Source organism: Fringilla coelebs (assembly GCF_963513975.1).
Source record: "Fringilla coelebs genome assembly, chromosome: 8".
In the NCBI taxonomy this organism is placed as follows: Eukaryota; Metazoa; Chordata; class Aves; order Passeriformes; family Fringillidae; genus Fringilla; species Fringilla coelebs.
The window spans coordinates 28,461,702-28,482,127 of record NC_140066.1 but is presented as its reverse complement, the minus strand read 5'-3'; the positions used below and the strand labels follow the sequence as shown (position 1 = coordinate 28,482,127).

General features: G+C 44.5%; 1 protein-coding gene across 5 annotated transcripts in view; it reads right to left on the bottom strand.

The window, feature by feature from the left end:
- Positions 1-20,426, bottom strand: part of TCF7L2 (transcription factor 7 like 2) — a 172,238-nt gene that overhangs the window by 94,779 nt on the left and 57,033 nt on the right. For all 5 annotated transcript variants that reach the window (XM_084210290.1, XM_084210291.1, XM_084210292.1 and 2 more), the window contains exon 4: positions 16,246-16,347. In XM_084210290.1, coding sequence (XP_084066416.1) covers positions 16,246-16,347 — 102 coding nt within the window. The remainder of the gene's footprint in view (positions 1-16,245; positions 16,348-20,426) is intronic.

Below are 20,426 nucleotides of genomic sequence, written 5' to 3'. Positions count from 1 at the left end.
ACTTTGGAAATGTGAAGTGCTACATAAGTGCCAAGTACCATTATCTAGAACTTCCACCATCACCTCAACATGCGGGTGCAGCTGATGCTGGTGAGAAGTGGCCTGCAGGGAAGACTCCAGACAAACTGAATGTCCATGCTTACCCTGAGGTTGCACTGGGAAGATGTTCAAGCGGCAAAAGGGGAATTTAAAAGTCTTTTCCTCCCTTCTCACAGAGGCAGGAGGTACCCAGTGCAAGGGCAGCGTGGGTGCACAGCCATTCATCCCTCAGAGAGGTACAGCTCTCCTGCTGACAGCACAGGGAGGGATTGCTCCCTGCTTCAGTGGCCATATCTCACATCTGTGGCAGCTCTCAATCACACCTCCAGAACAACAGGGTTGTTCCTCTGAGCCCTTCACTGAACCACCACCACACCTGCATCTCACCAGGCTGAGTCAATATTCACAGGAGAAGCACAGCAACAAGAAGTATCCAAACACTTACACCACCCAGCACGTGCTCATTCCAGAAGGCAGGCAAACAACATTCAACTCTTGCAAAGTGTGACTTATCCCATTTCTTGCTTTGCTAGCTTCCCAAGCTCCACAAGCAGGATTCAGGTCTTGTGAGGTGAAGGGATATGAGAGCACACGATGCCCAAGCTCCATGGGCTCGTCCAGACACGTCTTAGAACAAGGGTGGGAGACGAAGCAGAGCAGATGACCTGCTGATTACACCTCACCAAAACCTTAATAACACAAGCAAAGGTTAAGGATGCTGCTCATTCTGGACAATTGAGATGCTTTGAGCATACCTTGAAGGGTTATAGACACCACCCATAGCTACGAAGAGCATTTTCTCCTCAGTGTCTCCCCATTTCACCTACCAGTTCATCCAAACTAGAGAATTAACTATTTGCTATCTGGGATGTCGAGGAACAGACAGCCCTGAAAACTATTGTGGCAACAAAACAGACACATAGATGGGCTGTCCAGCTGTATAGCAGACATCTTGTGAACACGTTCTGCACTGGCACTAAAAATAGCATTGTTTCACCTGGAACAGCAGTTATGTCTCTCTAGGAGATGAGGAGGAGCAGAGAAGCAGAGATCTCTTGTAGGCTGTTATTACCAGTAATGAGTTTATTTTCAAATCAAAGTAGATTGTCATTCATGACTAGAAAGAGGTGGAAATTTCAAAATACTCCTAAAAAAATGTTTCAAAGTACTGATTTCTTTACTTCTGTGTTTATAACATACAAAACCACAGCAACCCAAGCAGACCAGCATTACGCTGTGCTCTGCAGCAAATAGGAGAAATTCATTAAGTGACAAAGCTAACTGCTTTCTGTGACTACACCAGTAATTTAATTCAGTGGTAAGGACACTTGCCAAGATGGCGAATTTATGCAAGTTCTGGAGAATCTTCATGGAAAATAAACTTTTATTAATTAAAGAGTATCACTCACTGCTCAACCCAGGGGATGGAAATGTATCACATGTTCCCCATCTCTGCTCAGAGGAGCCCCAACACCAGCCAGCACAGGAACTGCTTGTGGATGATCTCCAAGACAAAATGCTGAGAATTGTGCATGAGTAACAAACAAAGTTCCACAAAAAATCACGATCTCTTCAGCGATCCTTCACTAACAGGAAGAGCAATTCATTTTGCTGCACGAATGATTAATTATAAATTATTAAATCCAGCTCTACTCAGGATACTTACTCAGGGAAGCAACTGCTCCAACCTGTCAACAACTTTTGTTTTCTAAATCTCTGAAACCAATATCACTTCAAAACACATATGGAGCCAGATTTTCCACAGAAGCTTTAGCATGTGTTTTTAGTGCCCACTCTCTCCAGTCCCGGCCAGACTCTAGAAAGGACAGCAATTTACTGCCTGTGCTCTGGCTTTGGAAACAGCCTGTTCCAATAGGACACTGCCATTGTTTTCACCCTCCCCTCTCCCTCCCGTCAATGTGAACCACACACGGAAGCATCTGGAGAGCATGAGCTTACTTTCCCCATCCTCATCACACAGGACACTCTATCTCCCAAGCAGGAATTTGGGGAGCAGCCTGCCCGTGAGCACAAGTTTTGCTGCATTACTGCGTGCAGCACTCAAGGAGGAGGCAATTTCCTGCCTGGCAGGGAGGCAGGGGAGAGCCCTGGGATGCTCCCTGACTCCTGCCTGCCCACGAGCAGCAGGCAGGGGCTGGGGAAGGACAAATGTGAAAGCAGGAGAAAGTGTGGGGCTGCAAACATGCATCCAAACACAAAGCAGACAGAGGATGCACGGATACAAAAATGGGATGCGTTATTATTCCATAAATTAAGTTAAAGCAACCTCAGCACATCCCAGACCTTTAATACCGGGCTGCTGCACTCCAAGTGAATTGGCTTCAAGCCTGCAAAATGTTTCAACTTCACTCAACTGAGACAAGACCCACGTTTTATTAAAAGAGGTTTATCTTCCTGCAAATAAACCTCAACAGCTTTTGAGCCCTGAAGAAGCAACTTCGGTTTGCGTCTCACCCTCCTCCCCCCTGCCCACAACAAAACACACATTCAAAATCTGATGAGTAAAGAATTACCAGTTACAGCTTTCTGGACCTTGCCCATGTCAGGCTGGTATGCAACAGGTGTCAATGTTTGTTTTTATAATAAATAAAGCAAAAGTATGATGAGACAGCTAAGCTCCTCGCCTCTCCTCTGCCTTCTTTGAAGATGGCGTTTTATTTTGAGACTTAAGCAAAAGACTAAAGCAGTTAAAAAAATAAAGGGTATTCCCTATCTCACATTTCAGCCTGTTCCAAATAATCTAGACAGCCTTAAAATACCAAGCTTGCCTGTCAGCCACTTAATGAAGAAGTATTAATTTTTTTTTAAATGTAACACATGCACACTTTCCCTTCTTCTGATATATCTACTGGTCTGCCCCATGATCTCATTTTTCTGATAAAAAGGAAAGAACATTTGCAAGGAGAAAAAAAACCCCAAAACACTTTTCCAAGCAGGGAGCAAAACCTAAATAAAATTAAGGAAGTGTAATGCCCAACTTTAACAGCAGACGAGTCTGCAGAGAACAGTGTGACCTTCCCTTATCACCCACTGACATGCATAATCATTTCCAAACAAAAATGTTCTCCTCTGCCACTTCTTCACTCTGCGAGCACCTCCAGCTCCTACACGGCCAGTAAAGAGTTAAATCTCCCACTATCCCCTGCTGCCTGCGAAAAATCACTGAAACAATTGAGACATTGTCCAGTGAACAAGACTCCCAGGGCCTGACATTTTTGTTTATGTCCCAGTTCTCAGCCTGTCAATTTTCACTCCCAACGTTAAAAGCCTGGCTTGCCCCAATACAGTCTGCCCTCGTCTGAAAAGGCTCCACTTCATTTATTTTATTAAAGCTATGGTGTGTTTATGATTCAGAGCTCTCCCCATCTGAGGACCTGTTGGTCCCATCCCCCTGCCTTCCTCCCTGCCCTGCAACAGCGACTTCCTTACTCTGAGGAGGCTTTGCAAAGCCTTTTGCAGAGCCATTGCCCAGGAAAATAACTGTGCTTAGGTGAAACACCGCTGTCCACATTTTCCTGGAGTATGGAATATCTGTTACTGAACTCCAGTCCCTTAAAATAGCCTTTGATTATTAACCAGGGTAGGGTAGAGGAGAAGGGAGTTCGATACTAAGCCAAAGTGGCAGGAATTTTAAAAATAAAATAAAGTTAATTAAAAAGAAAAAAAAAAGGGAAAAAAAAAGAAGAAAAAAACCAAACCACACACATCCACTCTCACTACCCAGCAGCAGACTAGAAAATACATGTAATGGAGTAAAACAAACATCTTGGAGCAAAGCAGTGTTTTCTCCGCTGCTTCATGACTGCATATCCTGCCGGTGTTTTCATAATGACCGGAGCGTCAGGCCCAAAATACATCCCTCTCCTTCAGCCCTGCCGTCCTCTCCCCCCATTCCCAGCACTTTTTTTTCCCCTTCGTTACGCTCTCAATACTTTATCTCCATGAAAAGCACACACAGCGGTCACCAGCGTTTCCTGTTTGCCGAGTGTGCTTTAACTATATCACACCCTCGGCTGCTGCGCTGGAATGCACAGCATATGGCATTGTGAAAGGGTTTACTGTCGAATAATGGCAGCAATGCAGTCCTGCTGGTTTATATCAAACCCTGTCACTCTCTTCACGGAGGTCTCCCTCGTGCTCTCCGAGAGGCGAGGTAAAACACTCACTCACACACACACACAAAACTTCATCTCTCATGTAGGACCTCAGCAGAAGCCTGTCTGAATCAAGACCCGTGAACTCGAGGCAAGGAAGATTGCAACTTATGAAGTGGGAACTTGCAGCCACTCTGAGATTTGTTTCGGATCTTGGTCCCCATAATGGAACCTTCTACAGGTAAAGAAATGGGCTGTTAAAGGACTTTTGAGCTCCTCGCTGGGATTCCTGTGGGCTAGAGGATGGCTACATTCCTGAGTCCCTCTTCTCCAGGGTGGCAGGGGTGTCAGCCTGAGCAGCTCCCTGAGCACTATCCCAAAGCACAGCTTCACCTTCCCTGCTTTTAAAAATCAGTGCTGATATATTTGGTTATGAAAACATCCACGAGAAAAGCAAACGTACGCCATCACCTTTCACTTTGGGTCAAAGTTTCAAAACTGCATTTTCATTTAATTGCTCAGAGGTTTATTTTTGGTTTGGCTTTTTGTTTTTGTTTTTTTAAGCAACTTTGAAAGAAAAATACTTCCCAAATAAATAAATAGATAAAGTGCTGCTTCCAGCTGCAGTCAGGTTTAGCTAAGATGCTCACAAAGGTTATACTTCAAAGTGCTTTTTGTGCAGATCTTGAAATGCCTTCCCATGCCCGGATGCATTCGGCCAGCAGACGCTGAAACGAGTAGCAAGACTTTTAAAGCCCATTGAAATGCATCCATCCACCCTCTCTTCATAAAAGGAAGCCTTACTTAACAGGCATTTATTATTGCTGAACTAGGGTTGAAAGTTCAGTGTCCTTATAGACCAAAATTATCAAGATTTCTGAGTTTGCAGCCCACGTTTAAGTCCTAATGAGCTATTGTACCCACTCACTGCTATTAACTCTTTGATGTCAGGAACTCATGATGCTCTTTTAAATGTCTCACAGATGTCCAAGGGAAAAAGTGCAAAGCTCACCTGTGCTGAAGGACAGGTGAGCAACCAGCATTTTTTTTTTTTTTTTGCTTTTAGTCCCCTCCAGCAAAATATGCAAAGACAACTACAGCATTAAATATGCATGTCAAAGACAGGCTAGCCTACCAGTCTGGACTGTGAACTCAGACTCAGGGGAGCTGTACATCGCTTCCAGCTTTGCCATGATCTGATATGCAGAACACGTTACCTTCCTGGGAAAGGGACGTGAGCATACGGTGCCCGTCATACCACACACGTACAGCAGCCCAACTGCTGCTGTGTGCACTGCACAGCCCCATCTCCCCTGCATTTGGGCAGTCTGAGACAGCCACAGCAATCTGCTTTTCTGGCAGCTCCCTGTCTGCTACATCTCCCTAAATACAGGTAACAGTAAAATGATAATGAAATTATCTTTAATTTGCACCAAGCGCTTTGACCTGCTCATTACACAGTCACATCAATGAAACTGTGTCCACAGGGAGAAGGCACTATCATGCTTAAACGCCACTTGGGAAGGGAAGGGTACCTAATTTTCCAACCCCAGACTGAGGCCCCCAGTCCAACCACCAGCAAACAGGAGCAGGATGATATTTTATTTCAAGAGTCACAAGCCCAGCTGTGCACCCAGGTGCGGAGCAGATTGAGTTGGCCAGACAAGAACACAGCACCAGCTCTTTGGCTGCTCCCCTCTACCACCAGCGCTGTGACTGCTCCCTCACACTTTCTCACTGTTTACTCAGCCCACAGATTCCTCAGTGCAGTGACCTGAGGTGCTCAAGGCTGCCTGTGCAGGAATGGAGTTTAACAGCCCATCTCCGGTGTGAGCGGACGCTCCCTGGACGTGCCCCGGGCGTGACGAGCAGAACAAGTCACTGCAGGGTGAGCCCAGCAAGGCCTTACAGCACCTCTCTAACTGCCCAGCCACATGCTAGACACCTTCAGCCCAAATGGCAGCTGCTGCCTCACGTTTACCCCTCGGGCAGCAATTGTGGAGCAACCAGCATTGCCTCAGATTCACACCGGAGCTTATCCTGAAGTAACCCGTCCTGGCCATCAGAGCCCTTTAATAAGGAGCAGGTTATTTCATGTCCTGTGAACGACTTCCGTCCAAAGAGCTGGACATGCCTGAAAAGCATGGACATGAGGAGTCAATGTGGAGCAGTTATGGCTTTAGCAATTCAAACTCTTGCTTGCTTAATATTAATTAACCACGTAGACATGCCCAACATGCAGTGACAGAAGTTCTGCTGCCAGGGAAAGCTTCACTGCAGACATCTGGGGTTTTCTAATGATATGGCTTCCATGCAGCTGCTTGGTAGGAGCCATAAGTGCATACTAAGAAAGTCCAGTGGCTTTCAGGTCTCTTCATTCTGCTTTCCTCCATAAAACATCATTTCTTTATTACAGGGCGGTCACATGCCCACAGCACTCAATACTGACATTGCAGAGCTCTGCAGGCACAGATTAGGCCAACTTTTTTTGTTTTCTTTCCTTTCCCAGACACTACTCTTTCAGCCAGGGAAGGAGACCATGTTCAGATTTTGTTCATTTCCCAGTGGGCAGATGAGCATCAAGAGACCAAAATCCTTCTTCAACTTTTCTTCTACTCCTCCTACAGCCCTGGGAAGAAATATGTTAGCACAAGGACAAGCTCCAGGGGAGAAGAGTTCAGGTCGCACTATTCCTTCTCTCCCTCTTTCTTTTCAGTAGCTGGGGGACAGGCAGAGGCCACAACTGTCTCTCAGGAAGGGACTTTATTTCATGTAAATGCTCATTTCAAGCACCCCAACTCAGAAAAGCATCACTACACAAGACAGCACTTTGAGCACATGCTTAAGTGTTGTCCCGAGCACCGATGGACATCAACGCATGTTTAATGATTTCTTGAATCAAGGCCTAAAGAGTAAAAAGGAAGGGGAAGCTAGTTTCCACAGTAATAGCAGTTGAGAAGTCTTTGAGTCGTGCCAAAAGGAAAAATGCATGTTAAAGAACCACTCGCCTCTCCTAGGAAACTGCAACTCTTTCTGCAGACCCGCACTGCAGGGCCCAGGGTCACCATCAGGTCCTTAATCTGCACCAAGAAGGTAGAGGGATAAAGTTGGAGGAAAAAACTTTAAAAAAACCCCTTCAAACCAAACTCCAAATCTTGCTTACTTCTTACTTCCATCAGGGAGGTTAGTCAGAAAACACCCTTCCTCTTGTTAACACACTAACATACGTGTTCAAACTTTGCATGTCCCTGACCAGCTACCAGCCTATCCCTCATTTTGCACATATCATTCCTATAGATGGGGGCCTGGGAGCATGGCTACTGCCAGCCAAGGGAGAGGAAGGACTGGTCCAGCTCCCCCAAATTTATTAATTCCAAGACATAATGTATAAGGTACAACTGACACAAAGACATAAATGACACCAAAAGTAACTTTCTCCTAAGGTCTGGTAAGATGTAAAGATTTTAGGTTTAGATTTCAAAAATACTACAGTTTCTGGGTTGTTTTGGTTGGTTTTTTTGTTTTGTTTTGGTTTTGTTTTTTTTTGCTTGCCTCTAAAATCCAGATGTGGAAATCATCAGTTTCTCAAAATCAACTAGGGAAAGTTACTTAGCATCTGTTCTGGCCAGACTGGTGAAACAGAGGAGTGAGCAATGCTTCCCCACCTTGGTAGAGTGCTCAATGACTTTACTCACAGGTATCTGTTAGATACCAGCAAAGCTTCCAAGTAAATTCCCCTGGAACCTGATCCTTGTCACCAGCTCACTGCATGTCCAAACCCAAAATCTGTTTGACAACTTATTTCTAGCTCCCTTTTGTGAAAATAGGCAGGGAACACCGCTTGGGGACAGATTTGGGGTGGAAGCTTGTTTTACAAAGGAATCACTCCTTGTTAATTGCAACATCTCTAACTCCCCAATGGCTTTCCAAAATGGGTCTGCCCCTTGCCAAACAGGTCTGCATAGGGCAGAGCAGAAAGCATCCTTCCTTCTCTTTATGCAGTGGCTTACAAGGCAGCTCCAGTTTCTTTCACAAGGGAGAGTAGAAATGTCTACACATTCCAGAAAGTAAAGCATCCCATGAATAATCTAATCCCAAACCACATGAACTGGTGAGAAAAGCAATAATCCTCGAGCAAATTGGCGAAAAAATGGTCCTGAGCCCAGCAATGTCAGTTTCCTTCCTTTCTTTTTAATGAAATATACGTGCTGTTTATTTTACTTTAGCACCTGGACACAGCACACAGACCTTGTTTAGACAGAAAATAGGTGGTTCCTATTCAAGTAGGCTCATCTGCACGGGAAAGTTTTTGTGCTCAAGTGTGAATTGAAAAACGCAGAACAACTATTTCGAATTATCTTTCCGTGTGGACACTGTTATTCAGCACTAAGAGTTCCTTTGTGAGATTTAGCTTAATCCGTTTCCAAAGCGGATTAAGCTAAACCACACAAAGGACCTCTTACTGCTGAATAAGAGTGGCCGCATGGAGAGATAATGAGGAATAGTTATTCTGAGACAGCCACTTCCACTGGGTATTTGGGCTTTTCCATTCTGCCTCAACAAGCCCAAAGCTGGACTGGTAAGGGAAGGCTGTGGTTCTAGAAATTTGGGGAAAAATAAGTGCCAGGGCCATATCATACCCATTAAACCTTCTGCTCTACATGATGGCTGCTCCTGCTCCAGTCAGCACAGGCTCTGGCTCCAGAGGAGGCTGCATTATTCAGTACCTCCTTCTCTAAGCTCCAGATTGAATCCAGCCACAAACTTCAGCTGCAGACAGGGTGCGCGGGGAGGAGGACCTGCGGCGAGCTGCCCTGCCAAGTCTGCCACCCTCAGTACACATCAACTTTGATCTGACAGGCTCACCCATCTGGCTCTGCAGCATCACCCGGCGCTGCTGCGGCTCCTCGCCCGCTGCCAAGGCCGAGCTGCTGCTGCTGCAGCCCTCGCGCCCGCCCGGGGCTCTGGGGACCGACCGTCTGCGTCCTGCCCGCTCCGCCTGGCACAGCCACTCTTCTGCTGGAGAGCTGAGAGCCTGCTGATATTTAATTGTAGGCCCATACAAGTCCCTAGAAGTTCATTTAACATGCATGCTTCAGCATAACCAACTGCCATGTGGTTGAATTCAAAATGCAGCTTGCGCTCCTCTGTGCTGAAATACTCTTCCAAATCATCTTCCCGGTGTAGGTTTCTCAGAATGTTGCTCTCTGCAGGTTACTGTATCCCAGACTAGCTAGTCCAAAATGGCCAGGATTTAGGTATCCTATTTGTGTCGTATTAAGGATATAAGGGCTTATTTTATAAGATACAAGAAGGAATCCTGCAGTAGATGCACTTCCAACCACACTGAAGGCAGCACGGCTACATCGTTCTTAAAATGATCTGATGAGCAAGCTTTTGTCTTGCTTCCTCTTCTCCCAGAGAGCTTCAATACTGAGATATGTCAGGGGAGGTCTACTTTGGTGTGTCATAACAGACCAAAATGTCAAATCTCAAGGCTCCAACTTACATGCAAGACTGCAGAGCCTCTTCAGGAAACCAAAACTGCTGCTGGTTCACTGCAATATCCACAGCTATAAACCTGCTACTTCAGGAGGACCTGCTGAGCCATCCCTAGTGATGTTAGACAAGCCTGACCCTGCCTGGAAATGTTGCAGCCATCCATCACAAGCTAAGTCACTCCAGCACTCAAAAGCCAGAGCCTTTGCCAGCACCAAGGACCAGGTTCTCCCAAAGTCAAACCAGAAGATTCACAAGAAATGGATGCTCAACAGATGAGGGTTTGATTGAGCCTATCCTAACACCCTACTCAGCTGCCTTCTACTGGAGCAACACTTAGGGTTGCTAACTCCTACAATTTTACAGCCAGTCCAGCAGTACTTGCTGTTTTTCAAGGCATGGTAGCCTTGAAGTCGAGTGTTTAGGGAAGAACCTCAGACTCTGCTTACAGCACACAGCAAGCTCACAAACTGCCATAGAGAAAACTTTGAGATTGAGCAGAGTATACCCTGCAGGCTCAGGAAACAGAACAAATAAAGAGAATACAAAATGTATTATTTAAGAAACAGAAAACAAACAAAAACAAGACGCAACCCCCCACCCCACAAATCCCCATGATCTTTTGAGGCCTGACTCATGATCCTAGAACAATTGGGGTTGGCAGTACCAACATTTTACAGCATTTATTCACAGCTGAAATATCCCAGCATTCAAATACTTCAGAGTTCTTGGAACTACTCACAGATCTCCTGACTACAACCAAGCGTGACAATTCATCCCAGCTGCCAATCCAGCCCCAAGGTGTCTTCTGAAGGTGCTTTAGTGCTGACTGATGTTTGCAGAAGCATTAAATTCCTGCTCACTTCACAGTAAGAGGTACAAGCCTGCACATTTCCCCAGTCTCAGCATTACAGCAGAGGAGTTCCCTCCAGTACTGAAAGGAGGGCTGTAGAGGATGGACATTGTGTTACAGAGTAAACACAAGGCCATGAAGCAGTCCCCTAAAGTCTGAACTACTTCACAAACATATCGAATTACCAAGTGAATTACTTTCAAGGAGCCCAAATTTCTTCTGCTGTCTACACAAACCAAGCACTAGGTTTCCATTCATATTTAATGGGTACTGAATATAATGGGTGTGTTTTATAGGAACCCATCCAAAACAATTTTATTGGGCTGCCGGTAGGTGAATTCTATACTTAGCCCCAAACATTCTGGTTTGTACACAGGATTTCTTCAAACACAACAAAAAAATCAAAAGGAATTAGTGGTGAAAGATTCAGCCACAAAATTCTCAGCAAGCTTAATTTGTTCTGTGGCTTAATTCCAAGAAGCTCCAAAAATTCAGGACAAGACGTTTGCATACTTTTGGTCACGTATTAATGAAACATTTTATTTACTTTGCAATTGCCAAAGCAATTAGCCAAATAAAGTATAGAGTATTTAAAAAGGAGAGAGTCACTAAAGGAGCTTTCCAATTAAGTCTGCGTGGGTATTTCTGCAGTGTGAGTCTCAGGGATCTGCATGTTGGGTCCATGACCTACCAGCCATCAGGGATGGACAGACTGGGCACCAGGACAGTCAGACAGAGCCCTCTCCTCCTGCCCACGTGTCCCTCTCAACACCTGACATCAGTGATGCCCAGCCAAGTCCTTCCCCCCACAACACCACTGTGTTCCTGATCACCCTGCAGATCTCTAGGGACAAAGAGGGTGTCCTGTCATCCTGCAGGCAGCCTGCAATCCACAAACATCTCAAGAGGTTACTGCAGAGGAAGAACTGCCTCCCTACAACAAAACATTAAAGACAAACAGAGCAAGAGCTTTAGAAGCCCTCTCAGAGCACTGTGAGTAGAAGTTACAAGATTATGGTTCTGGATGGCTCCACACATACAGGACACATGGGGTGTGGATGCACCCCACTTCCAGCCTGTCTGGAGGGACACTGAAGATGCATTTTAAAATCTGCCTAAAATAAACCTGTTACTAGTAGGTATTTGCTTTTTCTTTATAATGCAGAAGTACAAACCACATTAGACAAAAAACTTAGGGAACAGGACAGACTTCAACTCCAGTTGCTCTGGGAAAAAAAAATCTCCTGATCTCTCCAAACCACCCAGAGGTCCCAGATGCCCGCAGAGAAGAGGCTGAGAACAGTCAGCATGTTTCAGATGGTTTTGCCTTCAGTTTTGCTTGTCACATTATGTTTTGAAAAAACATTTTTGCTTTAAAAAAAATAAGAAGAAAAAAAATTGATACACTACTGCACAGTGATTCTTTGTTCTTGGTGATTCAGTCTACTATATGGCTGTGTTCCTTACATATTAGGCCAAAAAGTACTGGAAGTCCTCCCCCTGAGGTTAACATTGACATTTACTTCAAAATGCAGGAATTTTTTTAAACCCCTTAGTATTTTGTAAGGAATATATTGTACCAAGCCATCATCATCTTGGCTTCTGAATGTTTCTGCCAAAAAGGAAGCTAAAAGCAAGTCTTTGCACAGCCTGCAGGAGGCAGGATCCCAGGACTGGTCTTTCACCCACACTCCTGCCCAAAACAGGCTGAATCAGAGTATTTACTTTGCAGAGAACAGGGAAGAACGGCACTGGTTTTCTCCTTAAGGTTGTAGGAATGCACACAGATAAAAAAGGTTTTAAAGGAGCTTGCTTTCTGCAGTGAGCAGATTTCAGAGATCCTCACACACACATACCTTGCTCATTTTCATCTGCCTGTCCAGGCTGCAACAGAAAATGTTCATGTGAGACTCCCACTCCTACATCACCCATCTCCCATCCTTATCACCATGCTGGCAGCACACATGTGGATCAAATCAGGTGCACACTGACCGTGGGACTTCAGGACAACTAGCACCCTACCCCCTGAGAGCAAGCTGAAGTCTGCTTTACACCCAAAACTTCCTGCTAAGACTGTTTCACAAAACCTTAATACCTTAAAAGAAATCAAAGGTCAGAAAAAAAAAAAGAGGGGAAAATAACCACAAAAAACACTTTAAAAATATCCCAGCCTCATAATAGCACTATCTGCAGGCTGAATTCAAAATTTTGACCTAGCAAGCTTAATAACATGCTATTAAAACAATTTTTGCCCCAGTTTTCTTTCACCTTTGGACACAGATAAGCAGCATGACTGTGCCAGAGAAAGATGCAAAAAGTCTAACCAGGTGAATGAAACACCTAAATGTAAATAAATGCACTGGTCTTAAATGGAGCCTCATGCTGTACCTTCCTCAAGACATACTGAACATAATTTCAGTTTAATATTCTGTTTCTCATTACAGACCTTGGAGACTCTCTCAAGCACCATGAAAAAGCAGTATTAACCCAGCCCTCGGCACTGGGGACAGCAATCCAGCCAAATTATTCATGCTGGTCTTTTGCTTCAATTTTTGTAGCCTTAACTTAATGTTCTTAAACAAATCTGAAAGGAGGATGGCTGACAAATAGAACAGATTTTACTTTAGACATTACAGACGGCCATGTTATGCAGCCTTGAGTCATTAAGCTGAACTCCTAAGGGGAGTTTCATTGGAGCTGGGAGTAAAAACTGACACAGAGCTTGTGGTTGTCACAGCCAAGCAGTGAGAAGAAAGAGTGTTAAAAAAGGGAAGACAAAAAAAAAAAAAAAAAAAAAAAAACAAACAAAAAAAAAAAAAACACAAATGGGGGGGGGGAGGGGAGAGGAAAAAAAAGGAAAAAAAAAGGAGGGGGAGAGGGAACCCAAGCTGCCACACTCTCCTTTCCTCTCTTTGTAATCCAGCTATGAAGATTAGCCTCAAATCCTGATTTCAGAGATAGGGGAAATATAAGAAGTGATTTGCAGGTGTTAGCATTTTCCTACAGATCTTCAGGGCAGCCCAACTGATTTGAAGATGAAAAACTGGCATGGGTACACTTGATGGGCAGACTAGACACAGCAACCAGGGCAGATACCCAGTTTCTATCCCTACATGTTACACTTGCACAGAAACATCAGGGTGCCCATGAAATGCCCATCACTGTTCCACAAAAAAATTAACTGTGTTTTCACAAATGCAGATAGAAATGGATATAGAGCCCTGTGCAAGAGCAGCCAGATCCCAGGTGCTGTGGGCAGGCACAGCAGCAGCAATGGGGACACCAGAGATGCCTGACACATCCCAGGCCAACTGGCATCTGCAGCCACTTTATCTCCCCCAAATGCCATTACCCGCTCTAACTTTATTTACCAAAAAAAAAAAAAAAAAGACAATTTTCACTCCACAAAATTAATGCAGCCTGGGGTCGGTGCCAGGAAAAAGGGTGGAAAAAGCTGCCCCTTATTTATATATTTTAACAGAACAAGGCAAAACAGTTTGCTGCTAGAAATAAACATTAAACCTTGAAGAAACTCCCCCCCCCTCCCAAAAACCCACTGCTCTCCCCCCTCCCTCCCTCCCTCCTCCGCCTCCTCTCCCTCCAACATTGTAAGTAGCACAAAAGATCACATTACAAATGCCAGCTGTGGCTCTTTGGGAAGGTGGCCTCCATCTCGGAGGTAGTATATGTTCCTCATGGCCTAAGTGGTTGCTATGGTAAATATGCTTTTTATTGAATAGCAGAGTGAAACAGCTTTTAAAGAGATCCATAAGAACCCCATAAATGGTCAAAACACAAAGCAGATCAACCTCAGCCTCCCTGGGAGCAGGTTTCGCTTCGTTTTCCAAAATGATTGTGATTTTTGAACCCTTTTTGTATATTTTGCTGACCGCTCATCTTGACCTCACCCACACCTGGGTGGAAGGGCTGGAGAGAGTCAGGGGAGCTGAGAGCCCAGTCAAACCCCTCAGCACCACAGGCTGCTTTGGGTTTTAAAGGCAAGTGTCTGCTTGGGCAGGGCAGGAGGCTTAAGGACAGGGGATGCTCAGCACTGGGAAGCTCAGGTGATCCCAACCAAATTCATCCTGCCCTCCCCAGCTGCAACTGCTCAGGAGAAGCCTCTTGCTGCCTCTCCATCTCTTCCTGGGAGCCTGACACCACACCACCATGCCAGAGCCACGGGAACATTCCCACCCCATGTCAGTCCTCTGGCACAGAAGTAAAAAGAAAAGAGTTAAAATAGGAAAGTTTCTCTAGCTCATTTCTTATTAGGAGTGAGATTATGGCAGGTTTTGATGACTGAAGATTTCTGATTAAGCAGCCAGACATCTTTTCTCTGATCTCTTCCTCCAGTGACAGCCCAAGTGGACAGGAAGGAAAAGCCAAGTAATTCTGGAAAAGTGAAGCAGCCAGCCATAGATATTAACTGGGCAGATACCAGTCTTGTTCCAATTGCTCTCTGATGATTTGAAGGATGGTTTAGAAACTATGAATTCTAAAACATAGGAAATCTTTTTTTCCTTTTGAATAAAGAACTATGACACTCATCACAATGGGCTGACAATTCTCAATTTAAAGAGACAACAATGAAAAAAGAAGCACCTCAAAATGTTTAGTATGATTTGAGATTTCAATGTGTGCCTTGGATCTACCAACTGTGTCAGCTCCAGACTATAGAGCAAGGAGCAAGGAATGAACAGTTTCTTTTCTTGGCATTTACCTTATCATCCAATAGTTGTAAAAAAGTTTTTTTTAAAAATCACATTAAACTTGATGATGAATTTTTTTCAGAAGAACTATTCAACCCAGTACATGCCATTCTCTCCAGAGGTAAATGTCCCAGATGAATAGTCAGAGCTAAGAGGCTCCTTAACAATAAATGGCACTGACACTGGCTGTGGGTGAGGATGGACCATTGCATATCTCTGCTCTTGCAAATCACCACATAAACAAACCATTTCCTTCTAGATCTCTATGGATGCTATTTTAGAAAGAAAAATAAACCCCCAAACCACTCTCATGTAATTTTGTACTGAACATTGCAAAGTCAACATTGTTTTCACAACAGAAGCACAAGAAAAATTAACCAAGAATTGAAAATTTAAGTTATAAGTTAATAAATAACAGTATTTTTTTAAATACTATTCATTATAAAGACAGTTTTATATTTTGCAGGTAGTAATAAACATTTGATAGCAATGTTTATGCTAAATGAAAAGTCACCACAACACATAGGAACATGTGCTTTGTTGAACTTGGCTCTTTTGAGCCTTCACCCAGGTAAAAATCCTGACCAACTCTCATCCAAGATTTTACAATAAGAAAAGACTTCTTCAAGTAAAGGACATAGAATAGGCTTGGTTTTGATTTTTCTAAGGCAGTCTTAAGTCTAAGCTTTCCAGACAGTCTCTTCACTCTCTTCACTTCAACACAGATAGGTCAGATGTGTAAACCAGCCTGACTGGACTCTGCTGCCACTACATAATTCTGCATTGTGTAAATTTGGAGTATTTTTGACTCCCTGGTCTCCTGCAAGGCACATGGATGATAATTTCATAATTTCAGTCCAGTGATAACAAAAACATCCCCTCCTATTACCACAGGCTTGTTAGGGATTTGTTTGTTTTGAGGTATTTCTGCTTTGGTCTGTGTAAAAGAAAACTGATGACAACCATTGCCATTAATGTCAAATGCCTTTTTTTTTAAACAAAGGAAGAACATCTTTCTGTGTTTACTTACAACAATGTGTGCTGGAGATGGAGACCTAGCATCCTTGAGGGCTTGTCTACTCTGAAGGCTCCCTGCCTGAACATCAAGCAGTGGCCATTTCATCTGCAGATACTGGATGGAGGAAACAAAAATGGGAAAAGAAAAATGAGTTCAGAAAAGAAAGACAAAAAAAAAATAACAAATCTTAGGTATCATGGATAAAAAAGTATAAATTAAAACTTATGCAAGGAACTGAAACAAAAAAATTAAGACAATCTTACATGTTTGTGGATACAAAATCTGTGCAGAACTAACAATCTCATACCACTGTGTTACAGTTCAGGAATAAGAAAAAAACCAGATTGCAAAGACAGTGTTACATTAATTTTACTAATCGTAGCAAATCTAGAAGTAGCATAAAACCCACAAAGAAAAAAAACAGCATAACCATGAAGAGGATGGGACAAGGGAAGAGGTAGATATCAGTGTCAGGAGAGGGAAAACCTATCATGAATTAAGAATATGATCTCATTACTGGACGGGTCATCTGTCAGCATTCTTTCAACAAATGTACCAAGTCAACTGCTCCAACTCCCCAGGGCTGTACGAGCCCTAAAGACAGAGCACTACTACAAAAAGACTGCTGGGTCTTAGCAGCTATTTTCTCTACTTTTCACCATTTCTGGAAGACACCATGGATTTTCTTCTTGCTTATCTCCTGTCAGACAACCCTGGCTCGGGGACAGGCACAGCTTCTCTGTGGCACTGCCACCAGCAGACAGGCTGCACACACACAGGTGCCACATCTGCAGCATATGGGGGCACTGACTCAAAGGCAAGAAAACCTTCAGCTCGCTGCACCAGAACTACTTGATTCTGAACAAAAGCAGGTCCACAGAGAAATTAGTTATCCCAAACAAACTTCTGTGCTGTACATCTAAATATAATTTCAGCCCAGGCTTTTCTCTCTGCACGCTGCTGTGCTGTCCCAGTTAACACAGGTTAATAAGAGACTTCTAAAAGCCCTGTATCGTGCTGGAAGAAATGTGCACGGCCACATACATTCATCCCCCTCCCAGAACTAAGAAAAGCAGCTGCACACGTAGATCAGGCCACTGTAGAAGCTCCTATTTAGCCCTAGACGCTGCTTGACCTGGCAGAGCTATTCCTAGAAAATACCTACTAGAGAAATAGTTACGTTTACCCATTCCTTCCTTTCTTTTTATTTTTTTTTTTTTAAGTAAGAGTAATCTTGGAGAAGCAGCATGCCCAAACAGCCCCCGGCAGTCCGGGTGAGCAGCGGAAGCTGTATCTGAATGTCCATGGAGGAAGGAAGGAGATCTGGTTCCATGCTTTCAGCACATCACTATCTATCACATTTGCTCACGTATGCTAAACATTTGCTCACATGCAAGGCCTGTTTGCTGCAAGACTGCGGGCACTGAGGTGCCCAAAAGGCAGAAGCCAGCAGGAGAATGTGTTACCAATTCCCATCACTTGGAGGGCCTGAGTTTTCCGAGCTACTGGAATGCAAATAAACAAACCCAAACTCTGGATTTGTGCCCCATATGAGTTCCACAAGTTCCAAGAAGTCTTGTTTTTGTTCGTGTTCGCATTTGGGATTTGTGCAATGTGGACCAGAATGTTTCAGCACTTCTCAAAAAAAAGAAATAAAACCCAAACAAACCAGAACTAGACTACCGATAAGCAATATTTCTAACTCTTACAACTCAATTGTAAGTCTCCAGATATTTGATCACTTGCATCAAATCCCTGCTCTTCAGTATATGCGACCACAACATAAATTTTAAAGTTGAGATGATGTTAAAGCAACTTTCTAACCCTTTGTGGTTTCAAAAAAGTGCATAAAAATGCAACCCAAGTGTGTAGAATTTGGACCCAAAGCCTAAGCCAACTGAGAGCCAACTTTTAAACTTGAGGGGAAATCTGATACATTGCAGATTTTCAGATGGCACTATTAAACAAGTAAACTGCTACATTTTCAAAAGTCCACCAAAAGTCTTAGAAGTCAAAACACCGCCACATAGAGGAGTGCATGAATTTCCAGAACAGGTCCTGATGGGTCAGAGCTGCTATTGGCTTCCTCAGGTTTTCCAGACAATCAGTGAAGTATTTTTCCCTTCTTCCAAGGAAAACGTCCTCACAGGATGTGTGCATGACTCTGCTTCAAAGTTCACAATGGTTTTTGGAGAGCAAGGAGCTACCGCTGCCACAGCTGGAACCTCTACAGGAACATGACAGCTCAAACTGTGGATTTTCAGGGAACAGACACCAAGCCATTGCCCACAAAAATAAACTCATCACCTTCATTTTTCCATGACCACTCCACAGTCACAAGCAACCCTGGAATATCTGTACAGCTATGACAGCCTGTGAGGAGCTCAGGTCAGCAGCTGTCCTAAAACACAGGCTGAGAAACACGTGGGCTTCTCTGAGACTGCCCCAAGGGCAGACAGAGGCATTGACAAGCAGCAGGGGTGAGCTCACAGCAGACCCCATCCAGGCAGTAATTATTGCAGGGATTACAAAGCCTTCAGGACTGTCAGTTATGCTGTTTTTTACTAGCAATAAATTCCATTAGAAGAAACAGAGCAAGAAGGCATGGCTGCTCCCACTCCACCTCTATCCCACAACAGCCCGTGCTTTCAGCACATGCTTTCAGCTCCTGCACCAGGCTGACCTAAGGGCAAGAAGAACGTTTCAGAAGATCTTACTGTTACACTTTTTTTTTTCTCCTTTTAAAACCCTTAGTCTGGACTCTCAGTAAAGCCCTTCTCTTACCCACCCCTGGCAAAGAGGATCCAAGAAGTCTTACAGTGCAAAGGCTAAAGCACAAACAGCTTCTTTTGGACATGCACATGAAGCCCAGCAGGAACAGTCCAAACCCAGAGGGCTCAGTTTTGCACACAAGCACAGACATGCACAGCTTCCACTTCTACCAGTGGATAACGCACCAGTGGGAGACAAAATAAAATCAAATAACCAGACCCAAGGGAAAGCAGTAAAGCACCAGGGTCGATAAAGCAACTTCCATGAGCTCTACCAAGTGGCCAGGATCCAGAGCAGCCTCCCAGCCCCGCTGAGGGTGAGATGTTCTGTCAGTCAGATGAGCAGAGGGGGCCAGAGCCCACAGCCAATGCCCACGTCAAGCTAGTGAACCCACACCTTCAACAGCAGGATGTTTGCAAAGGCAAAAAAATGTTTGCTGGCTTCAAAATGCCAGCCCTGTTGATAAAGTATGAAATATTAGCATTGTTTAAGGTGACGAGCCTGACTCAAGGCCTCCTCATCCAAGAATTGTCATGCCTGTAACACAATATTGATGTGGTGGCTTATAATTCTTACTTTACATAAAAGCCTCATTGTGTGCCAAATTCAATCTCCACAGGCTACCTGAGCCACAGATTTTTACAAGTCTACATTTCAGCGCTGCGAGTCTACAATACACATAATTTTCAATTATGTTAGGGCAGAGCAGGATCACTGCCTATATAACATTACTGGTTGGAGGAAATGAGACTCAGCCCTACTGCCGAGAGAGCTAACTGGATCCAGATGGTGGCCGAGCGCGGCAGCCGGCCCGGGGAGCGGCGTCCCAGCAGCCACCCCCTGCACAACTCTCTCTTTCACAGCACAGGGACATGCCGAGCCCTTGCTGGGGCTGGGAGCTGTGACAGGAGGATGCTTGGGCAGGGGGGAGCTGCATCACCTCGGGGAAGAGGAGGGAGAGCCGTGATCGCTCTCGCAGGTTTGCTAGCGCTGCCCTGCACTATGATGTTCTTATTAAAAAGGAGAAAAATTAAGTCGTGCTACAGCAGAGAGGTAAATCCTTTCCTTCCTCAAGCAACTAAATAGCAGGAAATCCTCTTCTCTTGGACCTAAATGCAGATTTGAGCCAGACAGTTCCTCTGATTTGCAAGGAGTCCACAAAAATCCAAAGCCAACTTTCCCAGCCTTCTGACAGTGCTTTTACATTCCTGCACCGGGCAGCTGGGAGGGGGCAGAAGGGTAGGAGGGAGGGGAAGCTCCCACCAGCCTGCCCTGCAAATGCTGGACACCCACTCGCTCCTCTCCTGCTTCTTGTGTCTCAGTGTGGAAACCAGGACTTGCCTGTACAAACACTGAACTTTTCAACAAATTAACTCTAACAAATCTGTGCAAATTATTTCAGAACAAAACTGTTGAAATGG